This window comes from Apodemus sylvaticus, chromosome 21 (assembly GCF_947179515.1).
Source record: "Apodemus sylvaticus chromosome 21, mApoSyl1.1, whole genome shotgun sequence".
Taxonomy (NCBI): Eukaryota; Metazoa; Chordata; class Mammalia; order Rodentia; family Muridae; genus Apodemus; species Apodemus sylvaticus.
Window position 1 is genome coordinate 4,448,014 of NC_067492.1, and position 18,272 is coordinate 4,466,285.

An 18,272-nucleotide genomic window follows, 5' to 3' on the forward strand; every position below is an offset into this window, starting at 1 on the left:
TAAAGGTGTGTGCCACCACTGCCCAGCTGGTTGCGGGGGTTTTTGTTTTTTGTTTTTTTTTTGAGATAGGTGCTCACTCTGAGGCCAATCTGTATAATCCCGCCTCACTGAGTGCTGGGATTACGATCTTGGCTGTATGCTTGTACATATATATAAGCACACAATGAGTTTTTAAGACGGGGTTATACTCTTGGTGGTCTGGAATTTAGAGACCCATCTGCCTCTGTACTGGGATAAGTATCTGTATCACTGTACCCAGCTGTTCACAAATTATTTAAATACAGTACACAGACAGAAACCTATCTTAGATCTTTAACAAGGCGATACCTGACTCTGAGCAAACACATACACATAGTAAGTGTGAAAGAGAGAAAGGTGGGTAGGACCAGGAGAGATTAAGGGTTGAAACTAAGTTTCCAGCCAGCCGGGCAGTGGTGGTGCACACTTGTAATCCCAGCACTTGGGAGGCAGACGCAGGCAGATTTCTGAGTTTGAGGCCAGCCTGGTCTATAGAGGAGTTCAAGGATAGCCAGGGCTATACAGAGAAACCCTGTCTCAGAGAAAAAACAAACAAACAAACAAAAAAGAAATTAAAATTCCAAGGGTTTAAGTAGGCAGCTTTGGAAAGAATTTCACCTAAACACCCTTGGCCAATTGTCTATGGCAAGAAGTTGGTGTTGCTATTGGAGGACTGAGAAACAGTATGTTAAGTGTGACCTGATTCCTGTGCCCCACATCCTGGTTTGAGTCTGAGATGACATCGGGAGCCTCTGGTGTCTACTCTGTAGAGTGCACCACACAGGAGAATATACTTGTAGACAGCTTCCTGCTTATCTTCCCTGACCACAACCATCTTTAGTCTATGGAGATTATGAGCCAAACTAAGTGTGGTGTAATATTCTGTATCAAGGTAAGGGGAGGAAAGGCCCTCAGCTCTACTAGAACACCATGGCTACCAAGCAGCCGCCCTGTAGTCTTAGAGGTCTGGGATGTGGTTCAGGGGCAGAGCTGAAGCTGCTCCTGAAAGCCGGGGTACGTTCTTGACCTTATGTTTGCACGAGTCTGTAGGCATACAAATGTAGATTTGTAAGCTTAGTTTATGAGGTGCCAGGGCCCATCCTCAGCATCACAAAAATCAAACCAGAAAGACACATCAACCACTTTACATAAAACATTGTTTATTTTTAAAATCTGTAAAGCTTTGAAAAAATACAATCTTAGAGCTTTGGAACAAGACGAAATGAGGCTTTAGTGTTTTTTCCATTTACCTCAGAGACCCCAGTTAGGATGTGTGCTCAGCTGGTCAACGCCAAACAAAGGTTTCTCACATTGCTTTTGACCATCGTAGAACTGGTATGTAAGCACAAATTCTATAGAAACAGGACCTACAACTGTGGCCCTAAAGTATGGAGCTGAACCAACTTGAGCTCCACTGTGAGGTTAGAAATTGCTTCCAAAGGGAGAATTCAAACAAAACCCACATTTCACTGGTAAAATGACAGATAAACAGGATAACTACTCTTAGGGGCAGATCTTCTCTAACAAGTACGGGCTCCTTACTTTCCCACTCTCCAGCCTTCTCACCACTCAGAAGCTGGTGGTGCTGAGTGCACCCCCAGTTTGTCCTCTCCGTCACTGCATACACAGGTGGTTGGAAGCCACTGCAGGTGCAGTCCCACGCTTTGCCTGGCCAGGCCTGTCTGTCTACACTCTCCCTCCCTCCCTCCTGCAGTCTCCCCAGATCTCACATTCCATCCAGCTCAACATCTTGTGTTTCCACAGGTTGTGCCCTGCCTGAGGCCCTTCCCCTTCCTTAACAAGCTAACTCAACTCACTAAAAAAACCGTGCTAGAGTGAAACCCTGACCCAGCACCATCATAAGGCACTGATATTAGACTGCATGTTTCTCTCACTGAGGATGTAGCTCCTGAAAGGCAGGAACTAACACTTAATTTACTTCACAGCCCTAGAACTTATGTAGTTTGGCACAAAAATATTTAATTGTCTATAACCTGTTAAATTGGTGAAAATATGGCATATATCCAAACAAAAAACTTTAATAGCTATTTACTTATAAACATTAAATACTATTTAACTTCATACTTTAATAAATATTAAAACTTGTTATCCAATCCTACTGGCTAAAGATCCTGTCAGGAATGCTGAGAGGCCAACAGTGGCAAACTGCTGGGAGAAGAGGACTCAGCTGGTCACAGACACCTGTGACAGTTCACTCCTGAGTGGGTGTCGTCAGCATTGCTCAGCCCTACAGTGGGACACTTCCAATCCTTCAGTAATACTGGGGTGAGGAAGGAAACTTTTAGTTATCTTTAAATTCTATGCCTACACAGTAACAAAGACACTACCTTCACACTCTCTGGTAACAAACTGACCTTTGGGGACAGAAAAGGTAGGGCCTGTGAAGGGACAATTACAGCAGGACTCCCCAAGGAGCCCTGGGGGAGGTAATGGAGGAAGGTATACAGGGGAACGCCAGACAAACCAGGTTCACCCCAACACTCAGAAGATTTGTGCACCCCATAGCAAAGTCGGCACGGTGGAGGGATTGACATTAGACAAAACAAACAGCTTGGTGTCTGTCCCTCTACCTGCCAGCACTTAGATGATCATCTTTCGCTCGTACTTTGACGTAGAACTCACAGTGCTGCCCAGGCATTTTCTGCTCTCCAAGGAATCGGGCAGCCCTGTGAGATGATCCATCAGTTACGTTTTAGCACCAAGTTTAAACCATTCACTTCAGTCCCCATCAAATCCAGCCTGCAGAACCGAGAAACCGCTTTAACGTTCCAGAACACCTGTGCTGCACATGCGGTGCCCACTTACTCTCAATTCTGCAACCACTGCTTGGTAAGTAAAGATGGGACTGAGAAAGAAAGAAAAAGAAAAAAAAGCCCAAACAAAAAACTTTTTGAAAACAAACAAAAAACTTTTTTTGAGACCTGGTCTCAGCATAGCCCACACTGGCGTTTAAGGCCAGGCTGGCTTCCAACCCAAAGCCATCTCCCTGCCTCAGCCTCCCAAGTACTGGGATTTTAAACGTAAGTTGTCATGAGCTAGAAAAATTCTTTTAAATATACAAGTCTTTTTAAAATCTGCTGCCACTTTTTAGTAAAAGTAGGACAAATTATATACATAAATATACATATATTTAAAATATAAATTACTAAGAAGATAGAACTCTTAAAATTTGCTACCACCTTTATGTAGAAAGTAAAATCTTTTAAAATATAGAAAGCTTATCCGCTGTAAGGATTTAAAAAGAAAGAACACTGAGTACTTTCAGGACAACTACTATTTCATACTATCTGAACAAAGCATCAGCTCTCAGAAAGATTAACATCAGCTTAGAGAACGGGGTTTAACATTAGAAGTATTCAGCTGTCTGGACTCCTCATAAGACTGTCTTTGATAATACTATCTTGAGAATATAGAAATAAAAATATTAAGTACTCTAAAACCTTCATGCACAAACCAAACCAAACCAAACCAAAAAACCCCAAAGTACAGAAAGCCACACACGAACACAGAACATACGGAACCCGTGTCCTGGTAAGGAATGGGTAAACCCAGCACACTGACACGATAAGCTCCTGAGACAGAGGCTCCCTACCTTACCCAGGGTCACAGGCTGGAGTGATGCTCCAGACTCATCTTCTTGAGCATCTGGTATTACAGGCATACCCCTGGATAGAGACACAGACTTAAACTACAGTTGCTCACTGAGTGTATATAATACAACACCGTGCTGGTGCAGTAAGTCAGACTGTAACCTACAGGTCCTTCACCTGACAGGTGACACCACCTCGAGCCAAACAGGTGGTGTGGGACCCACTCCATCTCACACTCTTCGAGGCCGCAGGTTGGTTTTGTTGCCTTCCAGGCAGCGGTCCAAGTGCTCATTAATCTGCGACTCCAAAACCACACCCTGACACACTGGACAGTTCACCAGCCGTCGCTGATGGCACGAGCTGCCTGTGCTCCGAGGAGTGCTGGCGGCTGTGGGCCGTGAGCTATTTTGATTTTGAAGGTCACCACTGCTCTGTGTGTGTTCCTTGATATTATCTGAAGCAGTCCTGTCCTCTAACCTGGGTCGCTTGTTCAGGAATTGGTCTTCAGACCCATTCTCCTCTGGGGATATGGTGGCAGATGTTCCAGCTGCAGATGTCACGGTTGCTGATGCTGGTGCCGTGACTTTGGAGGCATTTCTCAGGGATGCCCTGGAAGGTGGAACCTTTCTCTGAGAGCCTGCTGAGGCAGAATGCTTGGTGCCATCCCCAGTGGTCCCGCTCTTTACCGGGGATCCATTTACATTTCGGAAAGCCTTTTGGTTGGCAACAGAGACTCTGGGAAAGTAGCTGCTCAGGACACTTTGGTGACTAGCAGTGGGAAGAGGGGTGACAAGATGAGGTTTCTTTGGGAGATCATTCTGTTCAGATTTCACCTCAATGTTGGAATTGAGCCTCAGGCCACTCGCTGAATGGTCTTGACTTGAGAGACCTTTGGCTTCATTAATCACGTGTGAGGTGTTCAGCTTCCCAGCGGAAGGGCAAGTGCTTGTGTCTCCGAGAACATACCCTTTTCCACTGAATGGGATGAGCGGCTGGGCCTCCCCTCCGCACAGCTTGTCTGCAAAGGAGACAGACAAGATTTCCTCAACATTGCCACCCAAACATTGAGAAAATGGTGGTTATCAAAAATGAAGGACTGTTCTGAGATCTGTGCAGTAGTCACCTATTGACAAGAGAAGGCAACCTTCAATAGTCAAAGCCCTGTACTGAGAGAACAGGAAGGACGGAAGAAATCATAGATAACAGAATCCAACTAAGCAAGGAATGTTCCCAGAAAGGTACTGCTTCCTCTCCTCTGCCTCGTCCCCCCGGCTTCCTACAGATTCAGTCCTTCTAGACCAAGCAGTTCTCCAGCCCTCTGCCTTCTCTGCATTTCACATTAGGAACTAAGGTTTGGCTCCCCAGGCCAGCCCTACCAAACTGACAACCTTGTAAGTGAAAGCATCAACTTAAGTAACTGGGCCTCCACGGGAGCTTCTGAGGAAAAGGAACAGATCCTAAGGATGACTCGGGACAAATGAAGGTCGTTCTCCTTTCCCCATCCTCCCAAGCCATCTCAGCAGCGGTCACCTGCTGGCCTGCCTAGCGGCCTGGGGTGCTGAGGACTCCCTGCCTGGTGCCGTTATCTCCTGGACACCCATTTGCCTTCAACACTCCCTGAGACACTGCCAGTAGAGACATCTTCACCTTCCCGTCCGTCCATCCGTCCATCTGTCCATCCGTCCACACAGAGCACACCACACGTGGCAGCATCACTTTGTGGATGATGTGCTCCTTACACTTGAGAAGGCCTGCATGGAGTGGCCCCTGTACTAACCTTCCCACATGGTCAACACACTGGCCATGCTCACACCCCTGGGTGTGATGGAAAGGTACCTTTATTCTCCGCTCCCGAGGCTGGCTGCTTGCCCGCTTTTGTCTTTCCTCTGCCTTTCTTTGCATAGTTCTCTGGCTCCTTGATTTTTATGTAAGTGCCTCCACACGTTTTCTGGTGATCGGCCCACCAGTAGTCATGAGCAGAGGGGGCCCTGTTGGTGGCGCGCTTCACATAGCCGTAGTAGGGCTGTTTGTGCTGGCAGGGTCCATTGCAGCGCCACCAGTGACGGCGGTACTCATCCACCTCATCATGGAAAGTGTGGTAGACCTGGGCAGAGGGCGTGGCCAGCAGTCAAGACAAGGTAGACAATCTAACGAGACATTTTACCCAAGGAGTCTTTTTATTTTGAGATATTCCATTTCTCAGACATTTCTAAAAAGTTCCATTTGGTGATAGCTACTATATTTAGTTTCTTTTCAGAAGTTCACTATAATGGGAACCATCAGATCATTTAAAACTTCCTACTGTGTAAAGATAGAAACATCTAAAACAAAAGATTTTGGTGGGGAAAAATCCACAGCCAGAAAACAGCTCCAAGAAGGTAAGTGTTGCAGACAGTGAATGACGACATCAGTAGAAGCTAGACTTGAAGAGGGTTGGTTCCCACAGCACCTTAGGCTGCCAGCAGGGGGAAGGAGCTGAGATCACGGGGCTCGAGAGACGGCTCAGCGGTTAAGAGCTCTGGCTACTCTTCCAGAGGCCCCTGGGTTCAATTGCCAGCACCCACAATACAGCTCACGACTGTCTGTAACTCCCACAGACACACAGCAAGCAAAGCATCAATGCACACAGAAAATAAAAATACAAAGGGAAATGTTAGAAAGCACACATATTTCTTTCCTTAAGTTCCTAGAAATGATAAAAACTGCTAAAGGGCTGAACCAACAGCCAGATCCTTCCTAAGGAAGCTCGCAAATGCCCATAACTAACAACATTTAGTGCTCAGGGTGCTAATACATTGAGCATCCTTCCAAGTCAAGATCTCAAAAAGCAGGCACTGCTGTTACATCACTGCATAGCAACAGACAGTTTCAGATACACGCATGACCCCTAGTGTGGGTAGGAACAGCACACCTCAGCCCTACCTGTGATAGCTCCTCCAACACTGTCCCTATCTGGACAATGAGGGACTGTCACAGATGTGGAAGAATTTAGGATAAGTTAGAGCTACTCCTGAAGGCCCAGAGAAGTATAGTACATGCCCGAACTGCTGAGCTGCAGTTGCTGGAAGCCTCAACAGGCCTGCTGGCTCCTTACCCACCCCACCCCTACAGCCTGGATGGGAGGGCTCTTGTTCAAGGCTGAAAATCTGTTCCTACCTAGTTCACTTTTACTGAATGAATGGCTACTGGGTTTGGAGGCACATACCCATAATCCCACCACTTATGCTGAGTTACATTGTGAGTTTGAGGCCAAATTGGTTTACACAGCAAGACCCTGATCTTGCCTGCTCCCCAAACCTGTGTGGCCCAGTGTACCGTTATGTTGGCTCCTGTCAGTTGGTTGATTCGATGCATGTGTTTACAGAACTCTGGGCCGTGTCCTTCCCGGTCTTTATCATTATTAGTGACAAATAAGTAGGCGTGTATCATTTCATGCAAAAGAGTCTGAAACAGAAAACCAGTGTATTAATTTTCTAGGGCATGTCTGAAGATAAAATGAATTCTTTTTCTTAACCTGCAGTCTTAGTCTTCTGAGAACCACGTACAAACCTTCACATATAATTTTCCAAATTCTGCTGAGCCCAGTAAACAACCCTCCTCCCCTAATTAACATTGCTCAAGAAGGCCAATTTAACTTAACTACCAACCCAAACCCAAAAGGTTGGCGAATCCAAAAACTTTAAAATCCTGATAGTCAAAACTCTACATCACAGACTCCAGATGCCAACATGGAAATGTCAACACGGAAAGGACAGACAGCCTGGGTTCGAATGGCCACTGGGCTGTGACTCCAGATCTCAAGGTGGAGGCAGAGGCTCAGGTGGTTGAGATCAGCGTGGCTACATTGGGCTCTGCCTCCCTCTCACCATCACCCCCTAAACAGCTGCTTACACACATGCCAGCTCACCGGGAAGCTGAAGCAAGAGCAGCATAGCAACCAGGCTGACCTAAGGGACAGGCTCGCTCTCTCTCTCTCTCTCTCTCTCTCTCTTTCTCTCTTGGCTTTTCAAGAGAGGATTTCTCTGTGTAGCCCTGGCTGTCCTGGAACTCACTCTGTAGACAAGGCTGGCCTTGAACTCAGAAATCCGCCTGCCTCTGCCTCCCAGAGTGCTGGGATTAAAGGTGTGCGCCACCACCGCCCCACCGCCAGGCAGAGACTCTGTCTCTTAAAAATCAACAAAATATCCTGGCCAGGAATGGCGGCGCACAGCTGTAAACCCTCGGGCAGAGGCAAGAGGATCTTGTGGTTGAAACCAGTATGGTCTACTATCGAGAACCCATCTCTAAAAAATAAATCCTGCAAATCAATGAGCTGAGAACCAGGCTTAGCAAAGAATACCTCTACAAGGTCCTTTCGCGGTCTCAGTTTTAAGAGGGGCTCGCTGAGCCGGATGGAGCACATGCCCCCTCTCCCTTCATAGGTGCAGATCCCAGCACACCTGGAAAACAGTCACAACAGTGGATTAGGTTCACCAAACACACGGAGGAGACACAACCAAAAAACAAATCCTAGCCCAGCATGGTGGCACCGGCCTTTAACCCCAGCGCGTGGGAGGCAGATGCAGGAGGATCTCTGAGCTCCAGGACAGCTTCATAGAGTTCACACTCGCTCACCCTCACCCAGTCTCTCTCCTCCGCACCGGCACACACAGGCACTTCTCCCAGAAGGGCCATAGAGCTGGTGTGAGGTTAGAAGTACGCTCGGGCTGCTATGAGGCCGTGTATGTGCAGGGCAGATTACTATCTCCAAGAGGATTTCTCAACCTCAGTGGGAGGAAACGGGATCCGGCAGGTACATCACTGAGGGCCGTTGGGCCGGGGACTGGGAGGTGGGGGTACGTGTCCCTCCCGGCGACCTCTCCCTGCACCGCGAGGCGGGGACACCAACGACAACTCAGCGGCCTCGCCCTTCCCTACGTTCCGAGCCGTTCGTGGGCGCACTCACAGTGTCATGCGCACACTCCACTTCACCTCCACCGCCTCCAGCTGACCCCAGAAGAAGCGATCGTTAAACTGTAGGAAGAGCGCCTGCAGGTCCGGGGTGGGGTCCACCAGCTCCCAGGACGCGTCCACCAACGACACGGGCTCCCGCGCCGCCGCGCGCCGCGCCACCTGCACGTCCCACTCCTCCTGCAGCCGCAGCGCGACCACCAGATCTTCGTCCATCCCGCTACTCCCACCTCAGCCGCTCCCAAGACGCCGGTCCGGCTCGTGCGGTGCACGGATCTCGCGAGACCTCCCGGCCCCGCTGTCAGGGCGCGCGGGCTCGCCTCGAACGCCTAACCGTAGGTGGCTCGGCGCTGTCCCGCGGGCACAGGCTTAGGAACGCTGGGCTCGGGCTAGGGACGGCTTTAGGAGGCTGGTGTCTCCTGATCGCCGCTGAGGTCCAGCGCCTCACGTCAAGTCTGGTCCGTGCCCGACCCTCCTCTGACTTCCGTACTGGCTCGTCCGCGCACGCGCCTTGAGACGCTGCCGTTTCCGCGCAGGCGCATCGTCAGCGCTCCACCCCGGGCGCAGGCGCAGTGTGAGCGTCTCGACTCTGGCACAGGCGCAATGCAGCGCTCGACCCCGGCGCAGGCGTTTGGGTGTTGCTCCCGCCCCGCTTCCTCGGCCGCCTTCTCCACCCGGCTCGGGTGGGGCCCCGGAGAAGGCGAGTGACAGCCACCGCGGGCCGCAGGAGCAGGGCGAGTGTCAGCCATGTCGGACAGCGGGGCGAGCCGCCTGCGGAGGCAGCTGGAATCGGGGGGCTTCGAGGCGCGGCTGTACGTGAAGCAACTGTCGCAGCAGTCGGACGGCGACCGCGACCTGCAGGAGCACCGGCAGCGGGTGCAGGCGCTGGCGGAGGAGACGGCGCAGAACCTGAAGCGCAACGTCTACCAGAACTACCGGCAGTTCATCGAGACGGCGCGTGAGATCTCGTATCTGGAGAGCGAAATGTACCAGCTGAGCCACCTGCTGACGGAGCAGAAGAGCAGTCTGGAGAGCATCCCGCTGGCGCTGCTGCCGGCCGCCGCCGCGGGCGCCTCCGCCGGTGAGGACGCGACGGGCGCGGGGCCGCGGGAGCGCGGGGCGGCCCAGGCGGGCTTCCTGCCCGGGCCGGCGGGCGGCCCTCGCGAGGGTCCCGGGATGGGCGAGGAGGGCAAGCAGCGAACGCTCACCACGCTTCTGGAAAAGGTCGAGGGCTGCAGGGACCTGTTGGAGACGCCAGGTCAGTACCTGGTGTACAACGGGGACCTGGTGGAATACGACGCGGACCACATGGCCCAGCTGCAGCGCGTGCACGGCTTCCTCATGAACGACTGTCTGCTGGTGGCCACTTGGCTGCCACAGCGGCGAGGCATGTACCGCTACAACGCGCTCTACCCGCTGGACCGCCTGGCGGTGGTCAACGTCAAGGACAACCCACCCATGAAAGACATGTTCAAGCTGCTCATGTTCCCCGAGAGCCGAATCTTCCAGGCGGAAAACGCCAAGATCAAACGCGAGTGGCTGGAAGTACTGGAGGAAACCAAAAGGGCGCTGAGTGACAAGAGGAGGCGGGAGCAGGAGGAGGCGGCAGCCCCGCGCGCGCCTCCACCGGTCACTTCCAAGGGCGGCAACCCGTTTGAGGATGAGGATGAGGAAGAACTGGCTACCCCCGAGGCAGAGGAGGAAAAGGTGGACCTTTCCATGGAGTGGATCCAGGAGTTGCCCGAAGACCTGGATGTTTGCATTGCACAGAGGGACTTTGAGGGCGCCGTGGACTTGCTGGACAAATTAAATCACTACCTGGAAGATAAGCCCAGCCCACCTCCTGTGAAAGAGCTGAGGGCCAAAGTGGATGAACGAGTGCGGCAGCTCACCGAGGTGCTTATGTTTGAGCTCTCTCCTGATCGCTCTCTGAGAGGTGGCCCGAAGGCTACTCGAAGGGCCGTGTCTCAGCTGATCCGGCTGGGCCAGTGCACAAAGGCTTGCGAGCTGTTTCTGAGGAACAGGGCGGCAGCCGTGCATACTGCCATCCGCCAGCTCCGAATCGAGGGCGCCACACTGCTCTACATTCACAAACTGTGCCACGTCTTCTTTACCAGCCTCCTAGAGACTGCAAGGGAGTTTGAGACAGACTTCGCAGGCACGGACAGTGGCTGCTACTCTGCCTTTGTGGTCTGGGCAAGGTCGGCGATGGGCATGTTCGTGGATGCTTTCAGCAAGCAGGTTTTTGACAGCAAGGAGAGCCTGTCCACTGCCGCGGAGTGTGTGAAGGTAGCCAAGGAGCACTGCCAGCAGCTGGGAGAGATCGGGCTGGACCTCACCTTCATCATCCACGCCCTGCTGGTGAAGGACATCCAGGGGGCCTTGCACAGTTACAAGGAGATCATCATTGAAGCCACCAAGCACCGAAACTCGGAAGAGATGTGGCGTCGGATGAATCTGATGACTCCTGAGGCCCTGGGCAAGCTCAAGGAGGAGATGAGAAGTTGCGGGGTCAGTAACTTTGAGCAGTACACGGGAGATGACTGCTGGGTGAACTTGAGCTACACAGTGGTAGCCTTCACCAAGCAGACCATGGGCTTCCTGGAGGAGGCACTGAAACTGTACTTCCCAGAGCTACACATGGTGCTCCTGGAGAGCCTGGTAGAAGTCATACTGGTTGCTGTGCAGCATGTGGACTACAGCTTGCGGTGCGAGCAGGACCCAGAGAAGAAGGCTTTCATCAGGCAGAACGCATCCTTTCTCTATGAAACTGTCCTCCCGGTGGTGGAGAGGAGGTTTGAGGAAGGTGTGGGGAAGCCTGCCAAGCAACTGCAGGACCTTCGGAGTGCGTCTAGACTTGTGCGGGTGAATCCCGAGAGTACCACATCTGTGGTCTGAGGCTCGGGGGTGTGTGTCTGTCTGTCAGTGTGTACATGTACGTGTACTACAGATGCATTATTTGTACTTGCATTACACAATGTCAGCACATTCCTCAGAGACACAAACAGCATATAAAAGGGCCCTCTTAAAAATACAGTCTAAAGAAGAAAAATCGTGTGTTAAACGTGAAACACAACCCCCCATCCCCCAATACTTGGATTGTTAGAGCACATACCATGCTTTTTTTTAACTCTTTAGAGTGTATGGCTACACCAGAGCATTTCAGGTTATTCTTTAACTTGAAACATTTCTCACAGTCGCACATCCACATTGCACTTCTATTCTGCCTAGAAAAATGTATAAGTCCACAGGGTTTAAGTATGTTGTGAAGCATTCCAAGTCAGCAAAATGGCTTCCTAATGCTCAGTGCTGTGTAACGCACCTATGTCATGTACTCCTGAAACAAATCAACTTGAAAAGAAATGAGTTGGGAAAATTGGTTTGGGATAAACTTGAATAAGTGGGCCCCAGGTCCTTCAGTGTTTGTAGCCTGTGGAAGCCTTCATAAAATTTTGCAGGCACCCAAAAGTCACTGAAAGGTAGCATGTTCCATGGCTAATTAGATGCATCTTTTTTGGGGAATCACAAGGACTACATTGAATTTTTAACATATTGCAGAACTGAATGGATTTGCTGCTGCAACGGTTTTGCCATATTCAGGAAGTGGGTCTTGCTGAAAAAACCACACCAAGGATCCTAGCAGTAGGCAGGTGAGTGACTCCAGTCCCTGCAGACACTTCACCAGCCTAGGTTTGGAGCCACTAAGATTTCTGGCAAATGCAGAACTCCCTATTTGAGTAATTAAGAGTTCATGGTGTCTGTAGGTTAGGAGTTAACAAATGCAATGTCACTCCTTAAAGCCAGAGATTTGTTTTTGGTTGTTTTCTTCATAGGTTTCAGCCCAGGCTGGTTTTGAGCTGGCTTTGTAGCCAAGGATGACCTTGAATTTCTAATCCTCCTGACTCCACTTCCCAAGGGCTGGGATTACAGGTATGTGTCACAATGCAATTTATGCTGCATTGGAGAAAAAATCCCCCTGACTTTGCTCATACCCACTTGTATCAGGGCTACACCTGCTGCCGATAGGTTTTTGTAACTCAGTAACTGAGTGGAGATGGATACACCTCTAGCACAGGGAAAAACAAGAGCCTGGCATGCTGGTGCACACTTTTAATCAGAGCACAGGACAACCAGGGTTCTGTAGAGAAACCCTGCCTTAAAAACATCTTTTAAGAGAATTCCAGATTGAAATACTTATTTCAGGTTGTTCAGTAAAGGGAAAGGTGGGTAGGTGGGAGCCCCTATGATTTCTAAACTGAGCTCTGCTGAATGTTCTGTTAGAATGTGTTTGCTGAGACCCATTTCCTCACTAGCTTGTAGCTGTGGGTTTTGTCCATGATGCCATGTTTTTATGTCCACTGGTTCTAAAGGTTCTTGTCTGAATAATAGAGGTAGTAGTAAGCCACAAAATGATGTAAAACCCTAAATGGCCTCTGCAGTGATTCAGGGTTGTTCAGACTCCTCAGCTTCATTAACTCAATTCAGGCCAGCAGTTTTTTCTCTGTCTTCTTTTTCAGCTTTCCATTTGTAGAAAGATCGCTGAGATCACCATTACAGACTTTCACTTTTTCCATGTTAGAATTTGTTGTTTTACATGAAAGGGTCTCACTATGAAGACCAAGCTGGCCTTGAACTCACAGAGAACCTTCTGCTTCTGCCACCTGAGTGCTGGATTAAAGTTGTGCTCCACTCACTCTATGCCTTGCTAAGTTACAATTTTCTATATGACCATAACTGGATTTCCCAGCCAAACTGATAACTAATTTCTCTTAAGATCACTGGAAACTTGAATTTCATAGAATTGTGTGGTTGTGATGATTATCTGTTGCCACTTGGAGTTTAATATATGAAACGTGCTATGTGGAAAACTCTTATGGCATAGAAGTGTAAGAATGCTAATGTGTTTCTCCATATAATAAACGGCTGTATCTTTATGGAAATGGAAGTAGAGAACTTTATTCTGCTAAGAATGGGCTACTGTGTTCCTCTGTGTAGCTGAGGGAATGCAGTTTGGGAAATCTGTGCAGGAAGTTGACTGGATCCCCCTTGGGTGCCAGATACTTGTCCTCCTAAAATCCAGTCAGAGCTCCTCTGACTCCCATGTTTCATCAGACTCTAACCAAAGTCCAAAGCTTGAAGGACTGCCCAGCAGTGATCGTTCCATGCATGCTGCCATGCTGTGACAACATCACCTTTTGTTTGCTTTAAAACTGCACAGACCAGGAATCACAGATTGGGTTAATTTCGGTTATAGAATTCAGCCTCTGATGAGAGCCTCCTGTTACTTAAGGGCTCAAAGTCGTTGCTGTTCAAGATATGACCGAGATGCCCAGCACGTTGATCTTGCACGTGGTATCACAGCTAGGGCTCAGAAGCTGGGGCTTGCTGCAGACGATGGGAGCACTGCTGTATGCTGCACTCTGATGTACTGTGAGAGACAACCTTTAAACTGATAAAGCCTTATAGCACTTTGCTGTTATAACATTTTATGTTTATCATTTATTTTGAGGCAGGGTCTCACCAGGCCTGGTGCACGCCTTTAATCCCAGCAATTGGAAGGCAGAGGCCGATGGATTTCTGAGTTCGAGACCAGTCTGGTTTAGAGTGAGTTCCAGGACAGCCAGGGCTACAGAGAGAAACCCTGTCTCAAAAAAAGCAAAAACAAAAACCAAAGAGAGTGTGTCTCACTCTAGTGATCCTGGCTTAGAATTCTCTATGTAAACCAGGGCCGCATTGAACTTGAAGATCTACCTGCCTCCAATTAAAGGCTCATACTCTGCTCTTTTAGCTTTTTTTTTTTTTCCCCAAGACAGGGCTCCTCTATGTAGCCTTGACTATCCTGGAACTTGCTCTGTAGACCAGGCTGACCTCAAACTCAGAGATCCAGCTGTCTCTGCCTCCTGAACACTGGGATTATAGAGCAGGTGCCTCTACCACCTGGTTTCACCATGTGGCTTCTCTAGTTATCTCTATTTACCTTTCTTTCTTTCTTTCTTTCTTTCTTTCTTTCTTTCTTTCTTTCTCTCTTTCTCTCTTTCTTTCTTTCTTTCTTTCAAGTACACTATAGCTGTCTTCAGGTACACCAGAAGAGGGCATCAGATCTCATTACATATGTTTGTGAGCCATCATGTGGTTGCTGGGGTTTGAACTCAAGACCTCTGGAAGAGCAGTCAGTGCTCTCAATCGCTGAGCCATCTCTCCAGCCCTCTATTTACTATTCTTATGTTCCTCTTCTCTTTTATTTATGTGGAGAAGACTGAGACCTAAAAGATGATTTTAAGTATTTTGCATAGTGTCAGAATTATGAAGAAATGAAGTTTTGAATGTGCTGGGGATAAAACCTAGGGCCTTGCAAGTACTTGGAGCAACAATCTAGGCCACAGGAAAAAACGCAAGATTTTTAGGAGATCCTTGAGTGGGAAACTTCGGATATATACAGTGAAAATCTTAAAAGCCAAGTTTTATGCTACCTACAGATCACTGAGACAAGCTTCACGCGGGGTGGGGGTGGGGGGTGGATAAGGAAGGCACTGCGCAGTTAAAGGACCAGTGCCGAGCTTCATGGTGCCCGTCTTTGGATGTTTAAAAGTAGGACAAAGTTAACAAAAACAGCTGTGAACGGCAGAAACACCCACACGGTGTACTTTCAAGTGTGGCAATTTCTCACAGAACTGCTGGCAGATGTGGGCATGAAAAGAAAGGGAGGCATGCTCTGTGGGCAGATGTGAGGAGACTGTCTGGAAGAGACCTTTGTGAAGGGACTGCAGAGCTCGGAAAGGCGTATAAGCGAAAGCAGCAGCAATCTCTGCCAGGCAACCCTGGCAAGCTGTCTGTGCACCCTCCCCCAGAATTCATACAGTTCCTTTCTTGCTTCATTCAGTCAGTCAAGTATTTCAAAACATCTTTTCTGTAGTTGTACTTTCCTGAGGTTTTCCTTAGATGAGGTAGACTTCATAGTTAATAAACCATAACTTTCATTTTCTGGTAACCATGTGAGCTTTTTATATATTTATAATCATATTAATATTAAAAAAGTATTTCCAGCTGGGTCTGATGACACATTTTTTTTAAAGATTTATTTATATGTAATTACACTGTAGCTGTCTTCAGACACACCAGAAGAGGGCAACCGATCTCATTACAGATGATTGTGAGCCATGTGGTTGCTGGGATTTGAACTCAGGACCTCTGGAAAAGCAGTCAGTGCTCTTAACTGCTGAGCCATCTCTCCAGCCTGATGACACACATTTCTAATTCCAGAATTGATGCAGAAGCAAGGGGATCTCTGGGTAGCCAGGGTTGGTTACCCAGTGAGACCCTGTCTGAAAAAAAAAAAAAAAAAAAAAAAACCAGGCCTCTTGGTACACCCTTTAGTCCCCAGCACTTGGGAGGCAAGAGGCAGGCAGATGTGAGTTTGAGGCCAGCCTTGTCTATATAATGAATTCCTGGACAGTTAGGACTACATAGAGGATGTCACCAAAAACAAAAACAGAACAAAGGAGGAAGATAAGGATACCAGGGACAGGTAGCTGGGTGATAAAGAACACTTGTTGCTCTTGAGGATGGATTCAGATCCCAGTGCCTAAAATCATTAGTCCAACTTCAGCAAATGACCCCACCTTCTGGCCTTGGGTATTACACACACACACATTTTTTTTGAAAATTTCGAGAAAAAGTTGTACACGTGGATAGATTTTTTTGTTATATAAACCTTTCCTTGTTTATCTTGCGTATGGCAATACATGTATAAATTCATGTGTATGTGGAGCTGTGTCCAATGGTCCCACTTCTGTTACTTACGTTAACCCACCTACTGTGAGCTGCAGATGTCTCCAATGGTAGCGCTTCTCCTGGCCTTTTAGTTCCTCCTTCAGTCCTCTAGCTGCATACTTGACTGTGGCAGAAGAAATGGCCTGGTGGATCCAGGTCCCTGCAGTCACTGTGCTGATGCAGGAACCATGAGTCAGATGTCCATGGTCGGCTCCTACTCAGCCTGGCCACAGGAGCAGTGAATGTGGTGTGCTGGCTGGCTTCAACTTTACTCACCATTTTCCTGCAGTTTCCCCAGAGGCCGCCTTGGTGGATTTTTGTTTTGTTTTGTTTTGTTTCGAGACAGGGTTTCTCTGTGTAGCCCTGGCTGTCCTGGAACTCACTCTGTAGACCAGGCTGGCCTTGAACTCAGAAATCCGCCTGCCTCTGCCTCCCAGAGTGCTGGGATTACAGGCGTGCGCCACCACTGCCCGGCTCCCAGCTCCAGATTTATATACATTTTTAATATTACTTTTTTTTGACTGGGGGATGAAGCTTAGTACAGTGCTTGCCTAGCATGCACAAAGCCCTGATCAGCACTATGAACACTGCATGATAGTACATGTCTGTCATCTCAGCACTGAGGCAGAGGCAGGAGGATCCGAGGCTCATTCATTCTCAGTTCCTTGGTGAGTTCAGGGCCAACACCTGACTGGTTACAGCTCTTGGCTCAGGTTGGCCGCATGGGCGTGCTAACATGGTAGGTGACTGCAGCTGGTAGAGCTGTGAGCTGCCCACCACAGAACACAGCCAGGATCAGTGTTAAATGGTACTGCTTATTTCAACATGCAGGAACCTCCTCTAGCTTCCCAAAGCAGCAGATGTCAGAGGACCTGTCATTTGTGGCCTAGTGCAGTGGCTGTCCTAGGCCCTGGGAATAGATGAATGCATGACCTGGGGAATTTGGAGACAACCACAGAGGGTGTTTCAGTGACTTTGCTTGGTTCTTAGACTCAAATGCCTGTCCCTGACGACTGAACTGCACCCTAGATTCATTTACTGATGAGGGGGAGCTCCTCAGAATGAGATCAGTGATCGTTTGAACCTTCTGTGAATGCGCCTTCATTCTGGACTTCAGCTTTCACAGCACAAGAAATAAAAGGCTATGTTGAGGCCACGCATTTATGGCTTTTTTTTCTGGTGATCCCAAGAACCTATCTGAAACAAGTCTCTCGATACTTCCACAGTCCCTTCCTCTATCACCCAGCCCCACCCTATGACACAGGTCACTCAGTAACTCCCCTTCCCTCCAGGTACACTCATGGCACATCACGCGGGCATCTCTTTGTTGCACACACTCTGTTTAGTTCAATTTGTTAATAAGACCATTGGGTATAAAGTTCAAAGTAAACTAGATAATTTATTACACACTTCTGTCAAATTTGCACTTGTTTGAGGCAATGTAATTAAAGTAAAAAGATATAGGTTGAGTTCCTTATCCAAAATAGTTATGATGGAAGTGTGTGAGATTTAAAGCTTTTGTTTGTTTAGTGAGAACGGTTTATTGAAAACACTGACAAAGACCAGTGAACTGGATGCTTTTTGGACTTGGAAGGTCTGCTTATCCAAAACCCAATGTCCTAGAGATTTGAGCTAATCTGGACATGAACTTCCAGTTTTATATATACCCAACACAGCATTCTTAGTTGCCTGTTTTGACTGGGACCCTCTCAGAGCACAGCAGAGGCTCTGCACTTTTGCCATGCTCCCGATCCCAGCTCCAGGCTGTGCTTGGGAACCCTCACCTGCCCCTTCTTCAGTGCACAGCTAAGTAAGTGGTCAGTGCTGCAGATGTACTATACCTCCTAGGTGGCCTGAGAGTGGAGTAGGTGTGGGAAACTGAGTGGCAGTAAACGGGGAGGGGCCTGAGCTCTGCCGTCCAAG

The 18,272-nt window shown here is 48.8% G+C and overlaps 2 protein-coding genes across 2 annotated transcripts; one reads left to right on the forward strand and one right to left on the reverse strand.

Annotated features, from left to right (window-relative positions):
* Positions 1-1,158: 1,158 nt before the first annotated feature.
* Sprtn (SprT-like N-terminal domain) lies at positions 1,159-9,069 on the reverse strand. The gene is made up of 5 exons (XM_052166642.1): positions 8,575-9,069; positions 7,969-8,068; positions 6,945-7,073; positions 5,466-5,733; positions 1,159-4,647 (listed from the first exon to the last, which is right to left on the reverse strand). The coding sequence occupies exons 1-5, from the start codon at positions 8,793-8,795 to the stop codon at positions 3,860-3,862; spliced, it is 1,506 nt and encodes a 501-aa protein (XP_052022602.1). The 5' UTR covers positions 8,796-9,069; the 3' UTR covers positions 1,159-3,859.
* A 136-nt stretch (positions 9,070-9,205) lies between these two features.
* Exoc8 (exocyst complex component 8) lies at positions 9,206-13,519 on the forward strand. The gene has a single exon (XM_052166640.1). It carries the CDS (start codon positions 9,327-9,329, stop codon positions 11,475-11,477), a length of 2,151 nt encoding a protein of 716 aa, XP_052022600.1. The 5' UTR covers positions 9,206-9,326; the 3' UTR covers positions 11,478-13,519.
* Positions 13,520-18,272: the final 4,753 nt, after the last annotated feature.

Coding starts and splice junctions, on each gene's coding strand:
- Sprtn (XM_052166642.1), bottom strand. CDS start 8,795: ATGGACGAAGATCTGGTGGTCGCGCTGCGGCTGCAGGAGGAGTGGGAC. Junction 8,069..8,574: donor TGGAGTGTGCGCATGACACT/GTGAGTGCGCCC, acceptor ACTGTTTTCCAG/GTGTGCTGGGATCTGCACCT. Junction 4,648..5,465: donor CTCGGGAGCGGAGAATAAAG/GTACCTTTCCAT, acceptor TCTCCTTTGCAG/ACAAGCTGTGCGGAGGGGAG.
- Exoc8 (XM_052166640.1), top strand. CDS start 9,327: ATGTCGGACAGCGGGGCGAGCCGCCTGCGGAGGCAGCTGGAATCGGGG.